Source organism: Colossoma macropomum, unplaced genomic scaffold (genome assembly GCF_904425465.1).
Source record: "Colossoma macropomum unplaced genomic scaffold, Colossoma_macropomum, whole genome shotgun sequence".
NCBI classification, from domain to species: Eukaryota; Metazoa; Chordata; class Actinopteri; order Characiformes; family Serrasalmidae; genus Colossoma; species Colossoma macropomum.
The window spans coordinates 47,024,661-47,045,805 of NW_023494791.1; the positions used below are offsets into that span (position 1 = coordinate 47,024,661).

The 21,145-nt window shown below is 39.2% G+C and overlaps 1 protein-coding gene across 1 annotated transcript in view; it reads left to right on the forward strand.

Annotated features, from left to right (window-relative positions):
• The window catches only part of wdr35 (WD repeat domain 35), a 45,390-nt gene that overhangs the window by 6,991 nt on the left and 17,254 nt on the right, over window positions 1-21,145 (forward strand). Inside the window, 14 exon segments of the mRNA XM_036575208.1 lie at window positions 551-716; window positions 1,667-1,812; window positions 2,796-2,921; window positions 6,824-7,009; window positions 8,691-8,723; window positions 9,742-9,802; window positions 15,781-15,788; window positions 15,790-15,926; window positions 16,241-16,310; window positions 17,948-18,001; window positions 18,178-18,287; window positions 18,887-19,103; window positions 20,197-20,277; window positions 20,511-20,647. Of these exon segments, the coding sequence (XP_036431101.1) occupies window positions 551-716; window positions 1,667-1,812; window positions 2,796-2,921; window positions 6,824-7,009; window positions 8,691-8,723; window positions 9,742-9,802; window positions 15,781-15,788; window positions 15,790-15,926; window positions 16,241-16,310; window positions 17,948-18,001; window positions 18,178-18,287; window positions 18,887-19,103; window positions 20,197-20,277; window positions 20,511-20,647 (1,532 nt within the window).

Here is a 21,145-nt window from a genome sequence, read left to right on the forward strand (position 1 = left end):
TCTTCCTTTGATTTTATTTAACATTTACATTTTAGCTACGGTTTAATTATTGTTTTATATTTTCTACTGTATTTTTATGTATTTTTGTTTTTATGTTTCATTTTTTTTACACTTACCTGATTTGAGTAATTTTTTATTGAATTTACTTTTATTATTTGATAGATTCTTACACATTATCAATCCCTTTTCCTATATCAACTCTGCAGCATTGTAAATGAGTGTCACCCTCAATGTTCTCCAAGGTTAAATAAAGGTTGATTGAATCTGGTGCAGGTCTTTTCTTAGGACCTTTCTCAAGAATGAGTTGAAGAAAAAACTTAGGAAGATATTGGTGAATGAGGCCCATTGAATCCAGTTTCTGGTCCTGTATTTTGGAATCATTCGTAGACCTGTTGATAAAACTAACTGGCCTTCCTGTAACTGCAAAATCCAGGACTGGAAACTGTATCTGGAGATCTTTGCTGTACAGTGTGGTCTCTTTACCTTCTGTTCTTCCTTCTTTTTCTGCTTGATTTGCTGCGGTATTGTGATGAGTGTTTCTTTCCTTCAGATGAAGATGACTTTGCATTGCCTGATGAATGTGACTGGCCCTCTCAGCATTGCGGGGATCCACTGGTACGCAGGAACAGAAGGTTACATCGAGCCGGACTGCCCCTGCCTCGCTATCTGCTACGACAATGGCCGCTGCCAGGTCATGCGCTACGAGAACGATGACAGTGAGTGACGTGAGAAAAACTGATAGAAAGAAATGTGTTTTCTTTTTATATTGGATTTGCATCACACAAGGAACAATGGTTAGGTGAATATTTCCAAATGTTAGTAATAACAGTAAAAAGAGTAATAATGACAATAATAAGGTTTTGTTTATATAGTGTTTCAGGTCCAAAGTGGCATAAAACAAGAACAATAAAAAGTACAATTAAATACAGTACAAAAAAGAGACAACATAAAATAGTCACTGAGTGTGTTTACATGCACTTAATAATCCGATAACTGCAGAAAAACAGATTTTGTCAGTAATCCGATCAACACGTTTACATGCACTTGAGTAATCAGATAATGGGGAAACTCCAGGTCTACATGAGTCGGGCAGTAATCAGATTTCTGCTTTGCAACCAGCCAATAAACGTACAGAAGAAGACGTGACATAAACGTAATGTAAAACTCAAACTTCATGCTGCGGATTTTAAACATCGCGCCACTTTACCTGAAAACATGAACACACATCATCTAGAAGATGAAGAATATTTAAATCCTTCATTTTGTTGAGAATGTAGTTGGTTTCAGTGTCGCTCCAAAAGTGTTTTGCTGCGTCTCGCGGCGTCGCTGCTCACTTATTTCTGATAACGCCGTCTGTTCTCGCGCATGCACAGACTGAGAAATCCGAAAGAAATCAGAGTAAGAGTCTACATGCACTGAGAAATCTGATTACTGAGCTAAAATCCAGCCTCTTTATCAGATTTCTAGATCAGAGTACGATGTTTACATGACCATTTGAATAATCGGATAACTGCAGAAATCCGATTATGAACGGATTATTGAGTGCATGTAAAGGCACCCATTATTGTGAGAAGAACAAGCAAGTAGACGACCCAACAAATTTTGTATTCTGTTCACTGCATGCATGGAGGATTTTGATCTCTTCGCTACTTCTGTCTGTGTGCAGATCCGGTGGTAATCGAGACGGGTATGAATGTTGCCAGTATACAGTGGAACCACTGCGGGAGTGTTCTTGCTATAGCAGGATCTCTCAGGAGCGCCACAGGAGATAAAGATCTGAATGTTTTAAACTTCTACACACCGTTTGGAGAGGTGAGGACTAAATTCTAAATCCAAAAAGTGACGTATAGCGCAATGTTGGTGTGGCTCATTTGGCTAAGCACATTGGGTTTGAAGTGAAACAGTGGGCAGAATGTGTATAAAATAGCCATGACTTCTATGGACCATTCAGTAGTCATCGGTAGTCATTTGAAGTCATCAGCATTGTTTCATTCGTGCACTAGGCGGGCACATTTCAGACATTTTTAAGCCAGGTCTCCTCATTCACATGATGCTGCCAAGCTGGGAGGGTGAAGCCCAGTGCTTGTTTTCTCTGAGGTCCTTGAATCTCCAGCGCATCTTTTCAAACTGTCACTAATGCAGCTCAACACTAACTGCTAATTCTGTGACGTCAGCTAACAGATGCCTGCGTTGGCGAGCATCACACTGAGCGATGGGAGGAGAGAGAGGGCTGACCTCCCCACCCAGAGAGAGAGAGAGAGAGGACAGTTATGCTCTCTTGGACTCCCAGCCATGGAGAACATACACTTTCTCAAACATATAGTATATGAATACCTCAATGAGGAAAATATTGCTCTGAATAAATAAAAAACACAGACAGTTTAATGTTTATTCTGTGAAACCAGCATAAAAAGTCATCTGTGCTCGACCATTTGGTTAAATTAATGATTTATCCTTGCATTTAAGACGTGTGATTTAACACACCATCAGTTTACCTACTGAGTGATATCTTACTAACTTTATACTATACAAATTTCTCATCTTTTTCTTAAAAAAAATTCCATATACAACTTTGTTTAGATGTGGTTGCTTGGCTGGATGTGTAGTGCAAAGTGTCCATATATTTTCTGTGGTTCTGCATCGTATGTTGGGTAAAACTGTCTAAAAATGACTTATAATACCCAGTTTAGTTCTTGAAAATATTCCATGCTCGTCCCTAATTTGCAGTGTATATGATGTTGCACCAATGAGCATATTACAGTTTTTTCTTGATTTTTCTCTGGTCTTGTGTCCAGCACCTCCGCACCCTGAAGGTTCCTGGTAAACAGATCACCGCTGTTTCGTGGGAGGGTGGAGGACTGAGGATTGGCCTAGCTGTAGATTCCTTCATTTACTTCGCCAACATCAGACCTGATTACAAGGTAATATCCAAAGCACCTCTAGAGGAGTAGTCTCGCCAGGCTGGTCAGGAAACTGTGAGGGGAATTCGGCTTAAATGTGAGTGGGAGCGTAGACTTATTAGGGTGGGAACAAACTGAGTTTTATACATCTAATTCAGTCCAGCACTTGAGAAGGGAGAGATGGAGTGTCGGCGATGGCACACTTGTCATAATGATCTGTCCAATGTAAGCTAGAAAGTGGGACCTTTCAGCCATGCTAGCTTTAAAAAATAGACTGAAAATGTATCAGTTCAACTGCGCCTTTTACACAAATTAAGCTTCTGTCAGCACTTTTTTGTGCACTTTACTGAAGGTAAAGACTAAACATGGAGAAGCAGTGTTTAGCTACTATGCTGCTCTTAAAGGTATTGACAGAGAGCATTCGAAGAGCCCCGAACACTAGACACTTTTAAATTGAGGCTTAAAACATTCCTATTTGAGCAGCTTTCAGTGCAGTTTAAACATTGTTAGCTCTACTTGCACTTTTCTCCTGTAAGGGCACCCTAATTACATTTTTTATTTTTTATTAAGCTTTAATGATCATAATCTAATTTCTAATTTGATTTTCATTTTAATGATTTTCTCTATCAAATCTATTGTCTTAAAAATGTTTTAATCATGTTTTTAATTTCTATTCTCTTTTACTTTTTTATTTTTTTCATTGAGAAAGCACTTTGAGTGACAGCAATGTATTAAAGGTGCTATATAAATAAGCTTGCCTTGCCTACAGAGTAAAAAAAGCAATAAGACACTTGAAGTGGTGAATAATACATAATTACATATATTCTCCACAGTCCAGTCCCTCACGAGTTCTGTTGCTTAATTCATCTGTTACTTAATTCAGGCGTTTCTGTGACCTCTTCCTTGGTAAATTAAAGAACGACAGAGTGAATGGCTCTGTATACATTCTGGATGTTTTTGTCTTGAGACTTGCAGCACCAGTGACTAGCTGTGTGGAAATGCTCATAAGCAGATTGAGACGTAGCTGAAAAGGAAGTACGATAAGGTCTTTATCTCACTAATCGCAATACATTAGTGCTGTTCTCTGGTCTTGGACCCACTAAGCTTTTATACCAAGAATCTGAATGCAACGTGAAGGAAGTTTAATCATCAGAAGTATGTTATCCAATGTGCAAATCCAGAGAGAAGCTCTTTGTTTTAGTCCATTGTAGGGCTGTCACTAGTTGTTCTTATTACTGTATTGATTATATTAGTATTGAATAGTCTTCTGATTATTTTGACAATAAATCGAGTATTCAGAAAACAAAAATGGACTGAATAATAACACACCATGGTGAGCATTTTAAAGATTCAGAATACTGTATTGGAAAAATATGAACTAGAAAGTCTTTTAAAATGAAACACAAGGCCGGCCTGTCTTGTCACACTGAAGCACAACATTGCTGTGCAGTGATTTTTCCTTCATCTGATGGTCACATTCCATCTGTTCCCATGAGGATTTGTGAAAGCACTTGGGATTTTAAAGAGATTTTAACTCTATATCCCCCATGGCACATGCGCCCTAAAACCCTCCATTTACATTTTGTTCTTTCTCACTTGTAGTTTATTGAAACAAGTGGAGAAATAGTGTGGAAAGTGTAGATTCTAACCTGTCAATCAATGCCACATTTGCGCTTGTACACTGTTAGAAATCAAGATCCAAACAACGTAAATGTTCCCTCAAAGGTTCAACAGTGGTTTTAAGGTCTGATTGTGAACCTTAAATAAGTTTTTCCAGGTGAAAAGTTTGTATTTGTACCTTTTTATAACCGAATGTTTTAAAACAGAACAGTAAAATAAAGTCCTGGAGACGAGACGGGGTGTGTGGAGTCAGTACAGCTTAGAACATATCATTTCAGTGGATTATGGTTCAGTTATGTTCCCTGACTAAAACTACTGAGATGAACCCTTGAGGGCTCCACCCCAGTGACAAGAGGGGCACTGCCCCAGTGACGGTTTCGTACCTTTATTTCTGAGAGTGTAAAGAGAAGAGGAGAAGTTTTATTATGAGTTGAATTGATGAAAACTTACTCATGTTTTGCAGAAAGGAAAACAATCCTTTACAGTTTTGCATTGTTTCTTTTTAAGCAAACAGGCTTAAATCAGTCAATACAGAATGTAAATCGAATGTAAATGTATTACTTATACGTATATGCTAGCTATATTAATAATAATGTAATTATGTATAATTAATTATGTAATATAATAAGATCACTGTAATAATTATACCCTTCTAAGAATTAACCCCACTTACTTGCAGTCAGTTGTGTGTACGCTGTCTTATAACATGCCTGTAGAAGACCAACTAGCTGCAATCATACAAAAGAAAAAAAGAAGAGTCTAAAGCCTGGAGGCCAGAGGTCAGTGCGAAAAATAAGGACATCTGAACAAGCTCAACACTGAACAGGACGTAGTGCTCAAATATTTACCCCACAGTTTGTTTGGTATGAAAATGAGCAGGGCATCACTGTTTGTTCCTACCTGCGAAAAAAGGAAATCACATTCCAGTCAACAGTGTGATGCAGCCTGTGTAATCTTTGCCCATGTTTATTTTTTTCTCTATCCATCTTTTCTTTATCATCTGAGTTTTTGTATATGTCTTATTTCATTTCTACTGATGGCAAATTTGAATAAATAGTCTTTCAATCAGTAATCGAAAGATTAGGCATTGACTAAAAAGAGACTATTGATTTCTCTCACAAACAGGTAATATAGGACAGAGAATAGGCTACAGGCTGTGGCCATGGAAAATTCTAGCTGTAGTGAACATGGAAAGTCGTATAAGATGACTTTATAGGGACAGGACGGCCTGGTATGAGCAGGATGAGACTGTTTTTTTTTTTTAAATGATATTATATACATTTTGATTTAAGGGTGAGCAAGATAGGTAGAGAATTTGAGTACAATGGGGACTAAAATGGAGAGGAAAATTGGTAAAAAGGGTAAAGTGATCGTAAAAAGGGTTGTTCTGAAGCTGTCTGTGCACAAATAAAGCAGGGGCCTTTTCCTTTTTTCGACCGAGCTCAGCATTCGAAGTCTTTTTTGATTCTTTTTCAGAACTAAGGATTAAGATAGTTATTAGTATAAGTGTACAGTAAGAGTTAGAGATTCAACTATATGTCCAGGCCTTGAGCTGTAGGAAAAGCTCTGGATGCCAATTACCTACCCTAAAAGAAGTTAAGCAGCCAAGACAGGTCCAGTGTAGTGTTATTTGGTTTGCACTGGATCTACAAAGCTAATGTAGCTATCAGTGATAGAAGCTTATACCCCACCAAACCACATAAGCTAGTCTGTTTGAGATATGCCATGTATCCAAATGTATCCAGATAGCCCTTGTAATGAGTGAACTCAGCTACTATAAGGTGCGCATGTTGCTGATATAGATGTTCAGTTGCGCTCACACAACTTATATAATCTCTGACCAATAGAATAAGATGCTGTAGAGCAGCTACATATGAGCCTAAGGTCACAGAGCATGGGCTAGAGGGGTATAAAGCCCCCCAGCATTGGGCTGTGGGAGCGGTGTAACTGTGTTCTCTGGAGTGATGGAGCTCCATCCAGTACCTTTGGGATGAGTTGGAGTGATCCAGAACTGACCATCCAGCATCAGTACCTGACCTCACTAATGCTCAATCAAATCCTCACAGCAATGTTCCAACATCTAGTGTAAAGCCTTCTCAGAAGAGTAGAGGCTGTTACTGCATTACAGAAGATGTGCTGATACTAAGGCTGTTTATAACTACAACTTTTGATTTGAGTGTCATTGAAACTACATTGTGCAAATAATTGTGGGCTCATTCCTCAAGTTGTACCAGCTATTTATTATTATCATTATTTTAAATTAAATAACATTTCTGTCCTTCTCTCTTTTTCTCTCTTTATAGTGGGGTTACTGTTCGAATACAGTGGTGTATGCGTACACCCGACCGGACAGGATGGAGTACAGTGTGGTCTTCTGGGACACAAAAAACAACGAGAAGTTTGTGAAGTATGTGAAGAGCCTGATGTCGGTCACCACATGCGGAGATTTCTGCATCCTGGCCACCAAAGCTGATGACTCCCACCCACAGGTACACATACATCTCCTGTTCTGCTGGCTTTCTGCCAGAGGTCATCACAACTGGTTAGTTAGAAATTGAATACAAAACAAAATATACAGTCTGAAAGGTTATGAGGTTTGGACCTCTCAAAAATTGTATGTGAATTAGCAACACACTTTTTTGTGTTATCTATTTTAACAAACCTTGGGTCAAATTGTTTGAATGTGTATTAAAAATAAAACATCTGTGTGTCCCATTAAGGACACTCTGTCTATGTTAACATGCGTGCAGAAGCCAAACTGAGGTATTAGTCTAAGAAACTACACCGACATAGGATGTTTGCAAGAGCTGTGTGAAAGACTAGTCCATGTGTGATCCTGTTTACGTGCACAGCAGCCGTGTCTCACTTTATAACGGTAAACACCCCCCTTCATTACACACCTCAGTTCTTCCTCACATGAATTTCCCACTGTTAAATATCTAATTGATGTCTGTTTTGGACAAATGATTAACGTGAAGGATGCTCTCTCTCTCTCCGCAAAGGTCTGAGCCATTTCGCATTTTGTGACTTGTGTTTGTTTTGGTGTCAAAAATATGACGGCGTTTTAGGGCCACTGTTAATAAAAATAAAAATAGTAGATTTCGAGAATAAAGTCGTAACATTTCGAGAATAATGTTGTACTATTTTGAGAAAAAAGTCATACGGTATGACATTTCAAGAATAAAGTCGTAATATTTCGAGAAAAAACTCGTAAGTGATCAAAGCCTTTATATGTTTAAATCTATCTCGAATAGTCCAGCCAATAACAGCTCAGGCTAAGCCTAGGGCAGCCAAGATCTCAGTCATACCATGGCAGTCAAACTGTCCTGTTTACAAGAACATTATCTTAGACTGTCAGTCTTAGACTAATATTGTAGCGTACGTACCTGTCTACCTTTGGAGATGCTTTTGCACGCTTTGATCACAGTAATTGTCCAAAAGCAGGTTATTAGTCATAAATTTACAAGCATCCCTTACAAAAAGAAGTTTATGGTAGTGTGCTTTTACTATGCTTCATTTAAACTAAAAACAAGCGAGTATGCTTTCAGTATACTGTTATGTACTTATCAGAGATATACTAACCAAAATTATACTTCAGTATACTAGGCTTTTACCTACAAATATACAGAAAAGTTTAGGTATATTCAAATAAAGTATATTAAGTAACAGTGTGGCATGGTGGCACAAGGGGCAGTACTGAGACCTTGCTGTAAGAAGGGCCTGGGTTCGATTCCCCGGCTGGGTGACCAGGGTCATTTCTGTGTAGAGTTTTCTTCCCACAGTCCAAAGACATTCAGTCAGGCCAGGGGTTTTATATATAAGCTTACTTGTGGTACACTTCAGAGTATACTTTTATAAACTAAAAGTGGGCCAATTTAGTCCCAAGAAGTACTGAAATAGTACACTTACAAGTAAACTACTAGTCCACTGATATTTGTATACTTATTGCATAAAGTATACTTGGGAAATACACTTGAACTTTACTTAAGTTTACTTAATAAAATGAACTTTATGTATATTTTTTTGCAAGGGATGTGATACCTGATGAATAAGAAGTCATAGGTATAAACAGTTAAATGTAAACTGTAAAGGTTAAATGGTAAATTTAGATGTTTTTGAATAATGATGTGTTAGTAAACTATTCTCATACTTGTTGGGCTTCACTCCCAGGAGGATGCAGACCCGGAGGCTGGAGCAGCAACGGTAAGAACACACCAGCTTTTGTGTATTTGTCTGTTTATGTAACACATGCTGGCATTAACACAGGGTCTGAAGGTTAAGGGTCAAAAGGTTGGGCCTCCTTTTACCACAAAATGAGAAAGCAGATCAACCAGCTCAGATGGGACCGCATTAGAGACAGGAAGGTATTCTTGTAAGAGCAGATTGAGGTAGTCGTTCATTCTTTATGAAGGGGAAAAAGCAGATTACAGGAGAATAATGATTGAAGTAACTCTGTTCTGCAGTAATAGAAGAATACAAATAAATATAATTATCTGACTGAGTGATTTCAAACCCTTTGAGACAGGAAATGATCTCAAATGTTCAAACAGGACCATCATAGGGAGGACAGCAAGTTATCACTCTAACAGCAAGTCCACATTCAAAATGAAACATGATACGTTATTTAGATAAATGGCTCATCTTTTCATATTACACCAGATGTGAAGTTTGAGATTAAATGCTTTTGCTGCAGGGAGTGATGTACAGTTTGAACATCGTAGGATATAAGAACAGGGACTTAAAGGTACCACTTGAGCTGAAGAGTCAAGTCGGGCACCTTAAAACACTGTTTATATGTGCGACTTCATGCTCATATTTAGTGACAATGAAAAATGAAGGGAAAGCTTTATTATATCACCACAGGGTGAGATACCTGCTGATCTACAAAGCCAAATCGACTGGCTGTGGGAACTCGAGGTATTATAGAATTCTTCTGTTGAGATCATCTGTCCATTTTTAGGAAGGTAAAGTCAGATCAGAGAGTATTTTTTAAGGGTCAGATTGAACCGTTTTACTGCAGGGTCTAGATGAGGAACTGCAGGAGCTCAGAAAGATCTTCTGTAATCAAATCCAAGACTTTCAGAATCATTTACAGGACAAGCGCAGAGCGAGAAAGGTATTAGCAGCAGCTTGAGATGTTTATCCGAGATAGAAAGTCTATGGAAATGTTAATAAATAGCTGGAGTGAGCTAAAATGCTGTGTATGTTTTTATTTCTGCAGTATGTGTTGGTGCTGTGTAACTCCATTGGGACTCCCCTGGACTCTAAATACATTGACCTTGGTAGGTGAAACTGTCCGTAGCATAGGAAATACTTTTTTCTGTTTCATTATATGTATTTGTAATATTGCACCAAGTTGGTGTTAGGTCTGTACCAGCAGAAAATGATGGATTTGCCCAACTGATCATTTGCAATTTGAGCAATAGAACACGAGAGGGACTGTGTTATCGTGAAATAACATCACAATAAGTGATAACACACTCCTCGAGTGTTCTTTTGCTTTTATACAACAGTTAAATAAATAAAGTAATAAATTAATAAACTGGGCCGTGAACGCGGCGTTTAATATGTTTTAATGTTCGCAGTTCCTTCACCAAATTATCGTTCATTAACAAGCAGCTTGTTGCTACGTCAGAGTAACGAGCTCCGCCCACTCGCTGCACAGCCGGCAGTTCGTTCTTCAGCTCCTTACACTAAATCCCAAACTGTCATCACCACTGAGCAGCTTTTCAGTCGGCAGCTGTGACAGAAGAACAGCTAAACAACCTGGAATCAGCCAGAAATGAACAGAATACCATTTGCCAAACGTGTAGTCTGATCTTCAGAGTCTGACCAAATCGGACTGAGCCATAAAACTGACCCAATATCAAGTTTAGCTCAGTTTTGTCAGTTTTTGCCAGATCAGTATTAATGTTGTTTTGTTCCAGCCAGTCTGTAAAGCATCTTACAGCCCATTTAGTTTGGCGAATGGTGTTGGGTTCATTTCTGGCTGATTCCAGGTTGTTTCAGCTGTTCTTCTGTCACAGCTGCCGACTGAAAAGCTGCTCAGTGGTGATGACAATTTGGGAATTTAGTGTCGTCTCATCTTCAGAGTCGGACCAAATCGGCTGTCGGTCAAATGTGACCTTAAAAGTGTCCATTTTCTGTTTGTGGCAAAGTAAGAATATCAAAACGTTCAAATGTCTTGAGCGTCTCCTACAGCTGTCAAAGTTGTTGCTTAGCAATGGCGTCTCAGCGGAGTGATACAGTGTTTGTGAAAAAACGTGATGTTATGGCAAAATCTCAACCAATCAGCTTGCGTGGCCGGAACTAACTGTTGTATAAATTTTGATAAAGTAGCTTTCTATCATTTGAGGAATATCACTAAAGTTCTGCCTTTTCTCTCTCAGAGCGACTCAGAGAAACTTGTTCATGCAGTTGTTACACGCAGAGTTGAGCACTGTAATGATCTTCTTAATGAACTTCTTAAGAAAACAGTACATCCTTTACAACTCGTACAAAATACAGCAGCATCCTAACAGAAACAACACAGAGAGATCAGATCAGTCCCGTTTTAAAAGAGCTGCACTGGCTGCCTGTATCGTTCAGGATAGATTGTAAAGTTCTACTACTAGTTTTTAAAGCTCTGAATAACCTTAAAGCTCCACTTACTCCGACCTTCTGCAAACAACTTCTGTAAAATACAGAAAACGTGGAGAGACTCTTTCAGTTATTCTGCTTCTAAACTGTGGAGCTCAGTTCACCTTTTAATAGACAGTCAAGCTCAGTGCTCAGTTTTAAGAAGCATCTGAAAATGCAGCTCTTTAACTCAGCGTTTAATTAAAACCCTATGTCTAGTGGTGTTTATCTTTTAATCTGATCTGTGTATATGATTAATACTTATAATTCCTTGCATTACTGTCTGTAAAGCACTTTGAGCTGCCACTGGCATGAAAAGTGCTATATAAATAAAAATGATTATTATTATTTATTATTAAAGTCCTGCCTTCCTTAGTTATTGTTGCTATGTCTGTCAAACTTTCATCTGATGCTACCTGCTAGCGTCCATAACACACCATAACACATTTAGCAGCGGGAGAGATCAGAGGCACGGAAGACTTTATTGGCTCCTGTCTTCGTTTGTTTGCATACTGGACGTGTCTGGACGTGTTGTGCTTACCGTCTTTGTGTTGCCTTTCCCTCTAGACTTCCCTTCAGACTGAATCGCTTAGGCTCATTATTGTTGGCTTTAAGAGTACATTAGCACGTTCTCTATTGAGTGTGGTTCTAAATGGACTGGTCACTACTAGTGACCACTTTTAAACAAACTCTAGTAAGATAAGTTGGACCAACATAAGTTAAATCAACTTCAACAACCCTGAGTTGAGTTTGAAATGTGATATCTTATTAAGCTTAGCCAATTTTAGTCAATTATATAAAAGGATTGTGTGGAAATCCTTGCCACAATTCAGTGAAGTTCGTGTAAAGAATGCTTTGTGAGTGAAGAAACACCTTCTCACATGAAAACGAATTAAAGTCTGTTCTCATTGCCTTCTCTCTTGTGGATCTGAGCGTGTGAGCTATCTCCAGTAGTGTCCTGAGCCAGTGTTCCCACTCTCTCCCCTCTCTCTGACTGAGTTCACACTGATCTCTTACAGGCATCCTGCTAAATTCCTCTCCCTGCCCTCAGTCTACATCTGTGTGAAGGTCCTTAGGTTTACTGAGCTCTGCTCTGGAGTAGCTGTCAGTGACAGGAGAGCAGAAAGCAGGAGAGGATACCGCATCCACAGGGAGAGACAGTGTTTGCTTGTCAGGTTGATTTATGCTTGGAGTCTGTGGGTTCCCCACAGCTGAACAAAGTCGTGTCTGACTCAGTATGTGCTTCAGCCTTATGCTAACTTTACACTAAAAGACTTTGAAAAGACTTTTGAAAGACTAAAGTCTGACACCCTCTCACATCCAAAGACAGTGTCACGGTTTTTAGTCACAGACTATGATTTTGCAAAGACTGGGAATCTTGCAGTGTCACTATTTACAAGACTGCAACTAGATTTTTGAGATTATTTGAGATTATTCCCCATCATGCACCTGGTGGAAATGTACAAGCAGATAAACACTTTTCCTTCCACTCTATGGTGGCACAGATGGGAAGATACGTTGGCTGAGCATGTAAAGATCTGGAGCTCAGCCCAGTTCGCTGTAGAATGTAGTATATTCTGGCAGATCATCACCCAGATTTTCTTTAATTCACCTGTAAAATGTGCAGTTACTTTTTAAATTTCATATAAAGATTTAAACATCAACAAATCATGCAGCGATTCAGCATTGGTAATTGGGTGTTATGAACTAAATCATAAAAACAAACGAAATAAAAAAACAGAAAACAGAAAGCAAAAAAAAACAAAAAACAAAAAACAAAAAAAACGATGATTCTTCAATAATGCTATTCTTAAAGTCCTCTGCACGTTTCCTTACATCCCTGTTACACTCAGTGAACCTGAAATATTTAAGCAGCCAGTTTACATTTTAAGTTAATATGATTATTGTATTAAAGTGGGGTTTTACAGAGATTTCAGGCTCTCACGCACTCTGGCACGTCACTATTTGCATGAGTCAAGACTTAAAACTTACGATAATATTAAACACGGTTGATTTTGTCGCAGCGTCGAGACGAGAAAAAGACTGACCTAAATCAGCCATCCTGACCACCTCACACTGAAACGATCGAGACGACGTGAGCGCAACATTTTATTCCGACATTGGATATTTGTCTGCGACAGTGAAATCGCTTGAAAAGTCGTTTGGTGTAAGGCCGGCATTAGTTTCTAACCACTGTTTCGTTCATTTGTACAAGAACATACCCATGAAGTCATGTTTTATAGGCAATAATGATTATATATTAAAGGGATTGCTCATCAGTTAACTCAGTTTACCTTGACACCCCAAATGCAGTCACGCTGCCACGCTGCATCTGAAATTTGCTTCTTTGTTTTGCACTGGTGCTACGAGTCTAATGTAGCTTACAATTAATAAAACCAATTAGCATGATGCTAACTGCATGCCTAAATCATCACACAGTTGCCTGAAATCATGGCAGGTTGTTAGGTGATCTCTAATAGACTTGCTGCTGTGGTTTGTGATACTGTTATTTATAGCAGTCCATTTGTCCAATTTTAGATATAACAATATTTTCTGTCATGCAGGTCTGTATTAACATTAGTGTTAATTTGGTTTCATGGTTTGCTTTAACCATGCCTGGTCTTTGCTACACTGAAAAAAGTGATGCTTTTAGTTCGTCATTAACATGTTCATTGCGACCAGTAAGTAAACTGAAAGGCAAAACTGCTTTTTAGTGCTGTCAAATGATTCAAATAATTAATTTTGTGTGGTTAATTCTGATTAATCTCATTTGTTTTTATTTACTCAAATTTAACCTTAAAGCTATTTGAGTGGAAACTGTATAGTTTCAATTTTGCCATTGGTTTTAGTTGTTGATTTATCCATAGTTCTCTCAAGAGCACTGTCCAGCGTAGTATACTGAATTACTGATATTGCCCAATCAGTGCTGTGTTTTGCTTGTAAATGATGCTTAGGACTCTGTGTACATCACTGATAAACTAATTCATGGCATTGCAATAGTGGGAACTTTGGTTTAATCAAGAGAGCCAATCAATTGAACTTGCTGTTTAAAAGTTGTGTTTGAACGAGAGGGTTACAGTCATGGAGTCATAGCAACAGCGCGTGAGCAGCTTGGCCTTACCCTGCATTCACACTGCCAGGGACATGAAGCAACAAGGCGGCCAGAGGTCATTCATTTTCAATGAGATCCAGCGATTTCCGGTGACAGGAGGCAGCGCGAATGTTGGCGAGGCAGAGTGGGCGGAGTCAGCGGCGCGACAAAGTTGAGCAGAGTTTAACTTTATGCACATAAGGAGCGAAGTGACGTGGCGATTACCAATAGGAATTGAGCACTGAGCATTATTACACGCTTTATGTCCGCCACTGTGAAACAGCACTCTCCTAGATAAGTGTTCCTACTACAGGTGGAATAATGGCGGCGGTGCTTTCGTCACAAATAGACAGTAATCACAAAGACCAAATACGGCTTTCCCCACATACTGACTGCACAGACACAGGGATTAAATAAAAATAAGCACACAAGCGATTTCTCACCAGGATTTTTAGAGGGATCGCATCTGATTTGAGTTTGGCGTCAGTGAAACCATGGTAACCAATGGTCAGTTGGACTTCAGAAACGCCCAGGCGATGAGTGATCAGTGATTTGGGCGACAAGAGGCGAAAAGTTGAAGCCCGTGTGAACGCAGGGTTAGGGTGGAACTACAGATGGTTATCGAAGAGTCAGACTAGGAAAGTGCGTTAATGGTGTTAAATACATTTTTTTCATGCCGGTGGCAGCTCAGAGTGCTTTACAGACAGGTGATAAAGCTTAACGGTAATACAAGACATTGTAAGTATTAATTTAGAATCATATAAGAAAATGACACAGATCAGATTGAAAGATAAAAACCAAACAGACGTAGAGTTTTAATTAAACACTGAGTTAAAGAGCTGCGTTTTCAGATGTTTATTAAAAGTGAGCTCTGAGCTCGACTGTCTAATAAAAGGTGAACTGAGCTCCACAGTTTAGAAGCAGAATAACTGAACGAGTCTCTCCACATTTTCTGTGTTTTACCGAAGGTGTTTGCAGAAGGTCGGTTTCTGCAGATCTAAGATCACGTGCTGGAACATAAACAGACATTTACAGGTCATTTAGAGCCTTAAAGACTAGTAGTAGAACTTTAAAATCTATTCTGAACAATACAGGTAGCCACTGCAGTTCTTTTAAAACGGGAGTGATCTGATCTCTCTGTGTTGTTTCTGTTAGGATGCTGATGCATTTTGTACGAGTTGTAAAGGATGTATTGTTTTCTTAGGTAGTCCAGTAAGAAGATCATTACAGTGATCAACACTGCTTGTAACAAATGTATGAACAAGTTTCTCTGCGTCGCTCTGAGACAGAAATGCGGGATAAAACAGAGCTCAGAGTCTAAGATCACACCCAGGTTTCGTACTGCAGGTTTGGTACATGAAAGATAAAGAACGAAGTTTCTTATGAAGTAGCTTTCTCTGAGTTTTTGTACCAACAATCAGTGTTTCTGTTTTTTTATGATTTAATTGTAGAAAATTCAATGACATATTTAAATCATGTACTTTCAGTGCATCAGTTTTTTTAAGTGTATAGCATGGTCAGTTGTAATGGTTGTTTTTTTACTTTTCGCAGACCCTCTGTTTCGTAACCATGACAAAGACTCACGTGATCGCTGCGTCTAAGGAGGCCTTTTATGCCTGGCAGTACCGCGTGGCCAAAAAGCTCACCGCCCTGGAGATCAACCAGGTCGCCAAGACCAGGAAGGAGGGCCGTGAAAGGTTAGAAGCAGTGGTCAAAGGTCACCTAAGACTTTTAACAGTGAGGCACTGAGGAGATCCAGTCTAGCTATGTGAAAGGATGCAGTGGAGCTGCAAGCCTTCGTCATCTAGGATGTGGCTTGTGGTGTTCCGTTCATAGTTGTGTGTGAAGATGCTCTAACCTTCAGAAAGCAGGGACGGATGCGGTGTACTGCCAGGACTGGCTTTTACGCACAGCAGCAAAAATTCAAATACAATAACTTCCCTTTGACCATTACCCCCCCTCACTCTCTCTCTGTCTCTGTCTGTCTGTCTTTCTGTCTCTCCTCCTGCAGAGTTTACCACATCGATGACAGTCCGAGTGGAACCACCGATGGGACGCTCGACTTTGCCAAAGCCTTTACAGTGAGTGCACACACTTACTCACACACACTCAATGCCAGAATCACTCATGTGTTAGTGAGAAGGACACACACACACCCATATACACCTGTGGCTGTTTTTTCATCTCCTCGTCAAAGGATTAGTGGGAAAAACCCATAAAACACTCAGTACGGGACACACACTTCACAGCATCAGCTCACAGGCACAAAATCCGCTGCATGATTTTACACCACTGATATTTACAGTATTACGCAAAGTCAGAGACCCTTCATGTATTTCATTTCCAGGCAAAACAGCCGTTAAATGCAAGTTGTTTAGTTTTTAGCAGATCTTTCTGAAGAGATTAGATAGAAGATAATCCACTTGCATAAGGAAGAGGAAAATGCAACCAATCTCTAAGGCCCAATCCCGTTTCACCCCTCACTCCTACCACTTAGCCCTACCCCTCTGTTTTCGGTGTCCCAATTTTTTTTGAGATGGAGGGGTAGGGTGAAGTGTTAGAGCTACATGGCCCTCCAAATGGAAGATTTTAGAGACACACTCCAAATGGAGTGTTGGAGAAAAAATTTAAACTGGCAAGATGGCTAAGCAAGAGACCAAAGAAACACACAAATGTGAGAATTTTCTGTTAAAAAATTACGATAATCATTGTATTATCTTAGTTTAATGTCGTTTCAATGTATTATGTAGTATGCTGATGTCTCATTAGCTAGCTACATTTCCCGTTCCACCTTAAATGGTGCAGCAGTTACATTCTGCCACCTCAGGCATCAGAACTGCTGCACCATTTAAGGTGGAACGGGAAAATTTGAACAAGAAGCTGGTTAATATCTGACTTCAGCTTCATATCACTGAAGAATTGGGGGTGGGTGATAATAAATAATTGCCCCCCTCTTTGAAGTCATATGATTCCCTAAATGTAACTAAAGCCCAGCAGTGAGGAGCTGAACTTTACCCTCCTCTGCTGTCACTGCAGACTGGCAGGGTCGCCTACAGAGCAGCGCTGGTAGCTGTTAATGAAGTGATGCTCTTTTTATTTGAGGGTCCCATTTCGTTGGAGAAGATTTCAACCACTACCCCTTATAACTCCAAGAGACAAGGTTATTCTCGAAAACAAGGGGTAGGGGTAAAAATTGGGCCTAAAACTGAACTTTGGAAAAGTGAAGAGTGAAGAGTGGACACACTCAATACGGAAAACTTCTGTGTTGTCTTCTGTTAAATATGTTTTCTGCTTTTTTTCCTGGGACATGATTTATTCTGTAATTAACTAGTAAATTAACATATTTTTTATTAATCTATCAACTTTATCAAATCTATTTCAAATGATTAATCAAAACATTACACCTTCTACCTTTTCCCAGTTTGCCCAGTCACTGCACCACCATTAATTTTTTTTAATTCTTCTTTTATTTCTGTTTACTTCCTTTATAGTGCAGCAAAACACTTACTGGAGAGTATTACAGTTTGTCAGAATGACCACATGGATCATATGAACGCTTTTGTTTTTTTAAATCGCTGACCTCTTTCTGTAATTGATGTCACCTGTGACTAAACGACTTTGTTGCAGCCCTGCTTTGCTGTAAACTAGTGTGTGACATTGTGTATGTGTTGTGTAGCTGTATGTGTGTGTTGTGTAGCTAATTGTGCCTTTATTTCAGGCAACCAGAGATCCCATCTGTTGCATCACAGCATCTGACAGAACCCTTATAGTGGTACGTATGTCTGTCTCATCCCTTTACTGTTATTATTTATAACATTCTTATTGCTTTGTTTTACTATCAGTAAAGCTTGTCTGTGGGTTAAATTTGAATGTAAACTCACCAGGCTTGTTTTTCAATTATTGTTCTTAAATAAGTATGTATTTATGTATGTATGTGTCTGTCCACAGGGCCGTGAGTCTGGGACTCTGCAGAAGTACAGCCTACCGAACATTACCCTCCTGCAGAAGTATTCTCTGGCCTACAGAGCTTACCAGCTCTCTCTCAACTGCAACTCCAGGTGTTTACACAGTCGCATTAAGGAAGTAAAGAAAGATCTAACAGCTTATGCAGCAGGACGATGTGAGAGTTTATAGCTAATAGGGCTGCAACAATTAGTTGATGGTGGTAATAATAAAAAATGGTGATTTTTTACTATTGATGTGTTAAAAAAAGCTCATTATACAAATTGTGGGGGTGATAATGGCTTCTGTTGTGTCGTTAGATCAGAGGAATTCATTTGTCACACAGACAGAACTGTAATGGTGCCAGCAGCAAAGGGAGAGGAACTGAAGATGCCATAATAGCTTAGTTATGTTAGGCAGTAAATTGAATTATAGTCTGTAGGTTAATCTGAGTATTAGCTGCAGCCGTAGTTTAGAATCACTTTGTCTTTTTGTCATTTAGTCGAACCCTCGAAATGAAGCTTCATTGGCACTACTAATAAAATAAAACAATTTTTGAGGCATTTGTGTTTTTAAATAACATTTTTCCTTATGGCCCAATTTTCACCATTGTTTTAATATTAGTTGTCTATTTCTGTGTAAATCTTTCTGTACTTTTCACCATATCTAGATTGCCAGATTGTCATGTTTGGATGTTTATGTTCTGTCTCCACAGTCGCCTGGCTATAATAGATATGACAGGAGTATTGACGTTTTTTGACATAGAGCTGCGGGGGTCCTCTGGAGATGCAGAAGGAGGGGCGTCAGCTGGAGACCCCTCCAAATTTGAACGCAAAGATGTGTGGGATATGAAATGGGCCAATGACAACCCTGACCTGTTTGCCATGATGGAAAAGACCAGGATGTACGTCTTTAGAAATCTAGACCCAGAGGTGAGAGAGGGAGTTCCACTTAATAATCCACATCTCCACATTTCTTTTGCTTATGTGTTTTTTATGTAACCAATACAACACTTGAGGTTATCATCACAGCTGTGATGTTATTCACTATAATATACGACCTTGAACGTTATTATGCTTTTATACAGCATTTTTACATAGACTCATTTGCATTTATAATAACTCCGTCTGGTTTCCTGATACGTTTATTCTGCAACGAGAAACTGACAAACACTATAAAGTCACAAGGCTGAAGTCAGTTTCTTATTCAAATTGTCTTGTTCCACCTTAAATTGTGTAGCAGTTACATTCTTGGGCCTCAGACACAATTTAAGGTGGAACGGGAAAATTCGAACAAGAAGCTGGCGAATGAGAAGCGACTTCAGCCTCATAAAAAATCAGATGTTGAGAGACATTTTACAAAAAACTGTTCTACTTTTGCGGAAAAGTTTCCTGCCAGAGATGTGAGAAAAGCAGCTATAGCTGAGCTACAGCTTAAAGCAGAACAAAGTAAGTGTGTATTTTTGTTTAGATAACATTTTTTAGCCCTTACTAGTACATCAGCACATACTGAGACATGTTTACAGCCAAGATGGTAAAACGTTACTTCAATAAGATGGACATAAAATGTTGTGGCTCTAAAGGTGTTTTTGCTTTTGTTGTAAGGACAAAATGGCTTTTCTTAACATTTGGGTTACCGCTGGACTAAAGCAACATGAGTAAAATGCTTTAACCAATCAGATTGTGTGCTCAGAACTAACTGCTGTATAATGATGTTTAGAGGAAGGAGTCACAGCTGGGTCTTTTAAATAAGCCCACAGAAGTCTTTCTCAGTGAACCATGTTACTCAGCATGACCTAGACCACCTACTGCTTAAACTTACTGCACAGACATGATGGTCTGGAGGAATCAGCTGCCAGTTAGTCCGTCCTTCAGGTTCTCATACACTACCTTTATTGGCCATTAAAGGTGGAGTTAAAAACTGAAGCTTTCTGATTTGATTTCCTATGTTTAACTACTGTGTTGGTTATCTTCATTCGGGGTTTTATTATAGTATTTAATTATGGCTTTTATCTTTCTAATGTAGGAGCCGATTCAAACCTCTGGGTTCATCTGTAACTTTGAAGACCTGGAAATTAAGTCTGTTCTGTTGGATGAAATTATGAAGGTATGTACTTTTTATACCGGTAGTGGTTAAATAGCAGATTCAGCACAATTACCTAATTACGAAATCAGTTAAGCAACAGCGTATCTTGCATTACAGCCCGTATTAAAAAGGAATAAAAAATTCTTCAGTGATATTTTATTAACGCTAAACCTTTAGATGCCCTGGAGTAAGCTGTTTGGTTAAAATCAGAACTGAACTGAAGGCTGACTTCAGTTTTTTGACCCCTGTCTCAGGATCCTGAGCGGCCAAACAAAGATTACTTGATGAACTTTGAGATCCGTTCTCTGAGAGACAGCAGAGCGCTCATAGAGAAAGTGGGAATAGAAGACGCGTCGCAGTTCATCGAGGACAACCCTCACCCTCGCCTCTGGTAAGGTGAACAAATAACACACAGTACAATGCAGTGTCCTTCAGTGGTCAGGGGTGTCCAAAAAAAGGTGCATAGTGCTGGTTAATACAGGGTGAATCAAAAAGATTCATCCAATTTCAAAATGATTTATTTCACTTGTAAATCATTACAGATCAATGCAGTGAACTGTAAATGGTTTAAATGAGCATAAAGTTTATTATGTAATTTTACAAGTGCTCAATATGAACCTCCTCCAGCTGTACAGACAACATCAACGCCATAGTCAAATTCATCCCATACTCGATTGATGAGTGTCACTGCACTCACGGCTCTTTCAGTGTGATTTCAGAGATCATCCAGTGTTGTTGGTAGTGGCACATAAACAAAATCCTTAACATACCCCCACACAAAAAGTTACATGGCATGAGATCTGGTGATACTGCTGACCTTTTTCTTGGAACTGTTGGCACCAATGACGAATGCTCTGAGTTGTTGGAGGTTCACTGCCAGACTGACAGT